The sequence below is a fragment of the Crassostrea angulata genome, chromosome 2 (assembly GCF_025612915.1).
Source record: "Crassostrea angulata isolate pt1a10 chromosome 2, ASM2561291v2, whole genome shotgun sequence".
Taxonomy (NCBI): domain Eukaryota; kingdom Metazoa; phylum Mollusca; class Bivalvia; order Ostreida; family Ostreidae; genus Magallana; species Magallana angulata.
The window spans coordinates 67,507,644-67,512,194 of record NC_069112.1 but is presented as its reverse complement, the minus strand read 5'-3'; the positions used below and the strand labels follow the sequence as shown (position 1 = coordinate 67,512,194).

Here is a 4,551-nt window from a genome sequence, read left to right as displayed (position 1 = left end):
TGTCTTAATTAATAAAAAAAAATATTTTTATAAGTATTCTATCAACTGACAATGCAAAGTTTTTGTTTGTCAATGATAAATTCTTGGGAGCTAATAAGAACATCAAAGACAAGTGTGGCTGAATTCATTTGTCCCAAGGGAGCCATTATCTGAGCCATGGTTCAGATGGAGCATGTGTTTAGGGGAAATTGATAATCTGTAAAATGGGTGATGGTTTTGGGGCTATTTTAAAACTGTTTTATGTAAACCAAAAGTTTTATCATTATAAGGAAATAAAAAATATCATTATTAATAAAGAAGTTAAACTATTTTTAGAGGTTGTTTAAATTTATTTGTCAAGTAAATTGATGAAGTGACCCTATTGGGCATTATTTTAAATGAAATTTAAAAATTGAATTTAACAAGCTCATCAAAGAAAATCATAGTCCTATGGGATCAATTTTCTGATATGGAGTTCCATTGTGCCATAGGATAAAGTGAGGAAAATTTGAAACAACTAAATGCATCTGTCAAGACTCTTATTAGAAAGATATTGAAAGTGTTATCAACAGAAGAGCATTGCCTGGCTACTGGTATTTCTCTACTCTAAAGGGAGGGGTTATTGTCATTTTGTTGGTTTCTCTTTAAAGCAATTAAAGGGACTTGGACACGATTTGACTTAAAATTTTCAAAATTTGTTTTTCCATTTTCAATGTTTATACTGATAAATCTAGAAGTTTATCATACTATGTCAAAATTTGAAACTCAAATATCAAGTTATAAGCAAGATACAGAGTTCATAATTCTTTGTTTTGTAAACAAAGCTCGAATATAGTCATTTTTACATATGTGTTGTATTGGTGTAAGTTTCAATCAAATGTATCTTTCTTTTGTTGATAATAGTATTTATGAAGATATTGAATTAGTTTAAATTGTTTTTACATGTCATTTTGTCTAAGAAATGGTAAAATTCTACACTTCATTTTTTGTAAACAACTATAAGACTCGAGCTTTGTTTACATAACTATCAATCCTCTGTATCTCGCTTGTAACTTGACTTTAACATTTAATATTTTGGTCAATCATTTAAAATGCTCCAGTAAACCCTTTTATATATACAAAATAAAAATAAAATTTTTGATCTCAAATCGTGTCCAAGTCCCTTTAAATTAAAAAATATATATATCATCAGATACATACATTTGTAAATGTATTACTGTTATAGATATGTATTTACAGTGAAATTCTGAAAATTTTGATTTTGATTTTTCTTTGTTAACTATTTTTTTTTTTAAATTGTAGAATTTTTTTGTGTATGTGTTCCAAACCTTTATTATTCAATTCAATTATTTGTCCCATATAAAATTAGCCTCGCGCGGGTATTAGTCCCATTAGGACAGTTCTAGTTCACCTTCTTTTATAGTAAACAGTGCCTCCTCAGTGTGAGGAGTAAAAAACTTACCTCCTCAGTGCGGGGAGGCAATACATAATATTAAATAATTATAACGGTTCAGGAAATTAATTATTTATCAATATAATAAAAAGGTTATTAGGGTTCTGGCATGATGATAGGTAAGGCTTACGGTAGATGAGAAATTGATAATAGATAACACTTTACAATCTGAATATTAATCAGTACTAAGAATACATTTGCTTAAACTCTCCCCAAGTTAAGTTTTGACTCCGATCAAAAAAACTTACATGTATATTTAAACTAAATGAAATATAGTATAACCCACACGTCACATGACTACACATAAAATAAAAAAAAACATTTTTACTGTACATAAATAAAGATTAAAACACATTACAAGGCATAGTCGTGTGCAAACAACAAGTAGTCATGTTACATTATTCAGTAATAACAGACACATGTAATAATGGCAATAATAAACAATCAAACAAAATTAAACTATTGAAACTATATGAATAAAATTATATTACCAGTTCAATAAAAACTCAACATAAAAAAAAAAAATTTAAACATTATTCACGGCTATACATTCTTTAATTCAATGTAGCATCTGATTCAATTGTTCAATTTCACAATTTTTACGTTCCGATAATTTTGAAAATGTTCTGGAATTTCGCTTAGGACGTCAGTGGCGAATTTGAAAACATCAAGGTCTTTTGCGGGAATAGTATCTGAATGAGATATTTCAGTCTCTTGCAGAATTTCTGTTTTGCCGTCTTTATATGTTACGGCCCTTTTCGTCATCTTTAAAATAACTGTTAGTCATCTTTATGTAACTGTTTCCGTAACAGTTCTCGATGTCGGCGGAATTATCGCTGGATCCGGATCAACGGAGCACTCAGAGTCGTCATCTTCAGCGACGTTAACATTGTGGTCATTCTTCAATGGGATCATGGACTCTGGGCTCGCACACTCCAGTATCTTGTCCACCATAGCGTCCATCTTTTCCCTGTTTGTTGAAGCCAAAAGTTCTCTTTACATTTCTGAGTTAATTGACAACCAATCCTCATCTTCGCTTATCGGTTCATAGTGAATGGAGTGTTGGAGAGAATTCGCTGGCGCTGTATCCTCATAGAGCGAACCATCACACACATTAATTCAAAAACATTATTTCCTCGAACATTAATTTTAGCCATCAATGCATTTAATAGACATATGTAGTAGGAAAACATCATATATGAAAATTGAGATGGCATTGAATTCCAGTCCTCCCCTTCCCCCAAGAGAAAAATAAAAATGATTTTTTTTACCTCTGCATACACTTCTTTACAGAGTCAGCTTCATCATAACCCCCAACTTACATCAAAAGATTTTTCTACAATGCAAAAAATAACACTTCTTTAATAACACAGAATACAATAAGACTGAGTATTTTTCTTATATTTATATAAATAAAACTTACCATTTTCATTTTAAAGTCCTTGTCTTCCAGGTTGTTCTCAAATAAATTTATGTCATCTGTTGTATCAACTGTAGCAGGTCTCTGATTTCTGTTAACAAAAAAATTGTCCTTCGTTGGAACTCTAGGAGAAAAATAATTATTCATTTAATATATATAAATATTCTGCAATTAATATATCAATAATCCTTTTTTAACATTATTGTTAACAAACAGTGTATTCTTTAAGTAACTCACTTTCTTCTGTTAGTGGAAAAACTGTTGATTTCTTACTGCCATCGCTAAATCTAGCAGAAGGTGAATTGGTTCGGCGTAAACTCGCAGAGGGTGCAGACACTAGGCAATGAGTAACTTCTACGAAATCTCCAACTTTTAAGTCGGTTTCTGCTAGGTTTCTCCACAGAGTCACCTCCATGGAGTGTCCCTGCTCTTTTAAGCTAACAGTTCTTATTTTGGTTTCTTGGTGGCCTACTTGAACAAGTTTTACTGCCTCACCTGAAAGAAAAGTATAAAATTCTAACAAAGAAAATTACAATCCATTAACAAATATATATACTTAGTTTCTTTTTCCCGTTATGTTTGCATTGCCATTGGAAATCTGTGATGATCATTTTCCTATCATGTCTATAACACGCAAAACAACAAAGATGGTGTGTAAGGCTTTAAAGCGAGGATACACAAATATTACAAACAAATAAACATCAACTCTAACATAAATAATAGCATTAAAGTCAAAATATCATATCACTCTTAACGTGCCTGCATGGCCTGATGTGTTAAAGGACCGAAGATATCCAAAATATAAGCTAAATTACGTTGTACTTACCCGAATAACCTGTCCTTGTACTGATATAATACCCGTTATGGTCATATCCAGAGCCTCTCTAATTGTTTTGGAAGGTGAAGTTGGTGTTATGAGCAGCACAGCTTTATCTGTCTGCTCTTTCGTCAGATTAAGATGAGGCGCACACATGATCTTTGAATGGGTAAATAAGACAACCCTATTTCCTTTCACAAGGAAATTTCTTAACTGCATGGTTTTGCCTTCTCTGATCTTCATCATCTGGTTTTCGTCACTCAATGTGGCCAGCATACAATCCGTTTTATCGGCTATGCTGAAGTTCAACATGCTTCCCTTCGTTCCACTGCTGCCAGTGAAGTTTGCAGTGTGTCCAACTTTGGCAACAACCACATTCAATTTTCCCATGGGATATGCTGTTGCTTCTTTCCCTTTATTTTCCATAATCAAATCTTTGAGACTTTTTTCCTGCATATGAAATTTATAGTATTAAATCATAAATTTGAGTTTTTTCCCCCTAACATTTAAGGACTGTGTAAAAATTTCAAGCATCTGTGATAAACAGTTGCTGAAAATTCTTTGACAAAAATTTGTTTGAAAATTTGGTTATTTGGTAAAAAAAAAATAAGTAAAGTCGTCATTTAACAGGAATTTGACGTCCGATTGGTACAATTTGGTTAAAAAATAAGTAAAGTCGTGATTTAACAGGAATTTGACGTCCGATTGGTACAAAAATATATCCCACAATATGGCATGATTTAACAAACACTGTGTAAAAATTTCAAGCATCTGCGATAAATAGTTGCTGAGATAAATGCGACAGAAATATTTGTTACGGACAGACAGACAGACACACAAGGGTAAAATAGTATGCCCCCTCTCTTTTAAAGCGGGGGTATA

The 4,551-nt window shown here is 32.0% G+C and overlaps 1 protein-coding gene across 1 annotated transcript; it reads right to left on the bottom strand.

The window, feature by feature from the left end:
- Positions 1-2,047: 2,047 nt before the first annotated feature.
- LOC128173553 (uncharacterized) lies at positions 2,048-4,263 on the bottom strand. The gene is made up of 4 exons (XM_052839260.1): positions 3,675-4,263; positions 3,090-3,347; positions 2,856-2,976; positions 2,048-2,768 (listed from the first exon to the last, which is right to left on the bottom strand). The coding sequence occupies exons 1-3, from the start codon at positions 4,123-4,125 to the stop codon at positions 2,903-2,905; spliced, it is 783 nt and encodes a 260-aa protein (XP_052695220.1). The 5' UTR covers positions 4,126-4,263; the 3' UTR covers positions 2,048-2,768; positions 2,856-2,902.
- Between the last annotated feature and the right edge of the window lie 288 nt (positions 4,264-4,551).

Excerpts from the sequence above, each read along its gene's own strand:
- LOC128173553 (XM_052839260.1), bottom strand. The coding sequence starts at position 4,125 with ATGCAGGAAAAAAGTCTCAAAGATTTGATTATGGAAAATAAAGGGAAA. Across the intron at positions 3,348-3,674 it reads AGGACAGGTTATTCGGGTAA|GTGAGGCAGTAAAACTTGTT; the intron begins GTACAACGTAAT and ends CTTTTCTTTCAG. Across the intron at positions 2,977-3,089 it reads TTTTCCACTAACAGAAGAAA|AGTTCCAACGAAGGACAATT; the intron begins GTGAGTTACTTA and ends TTTTTCTCCTAG.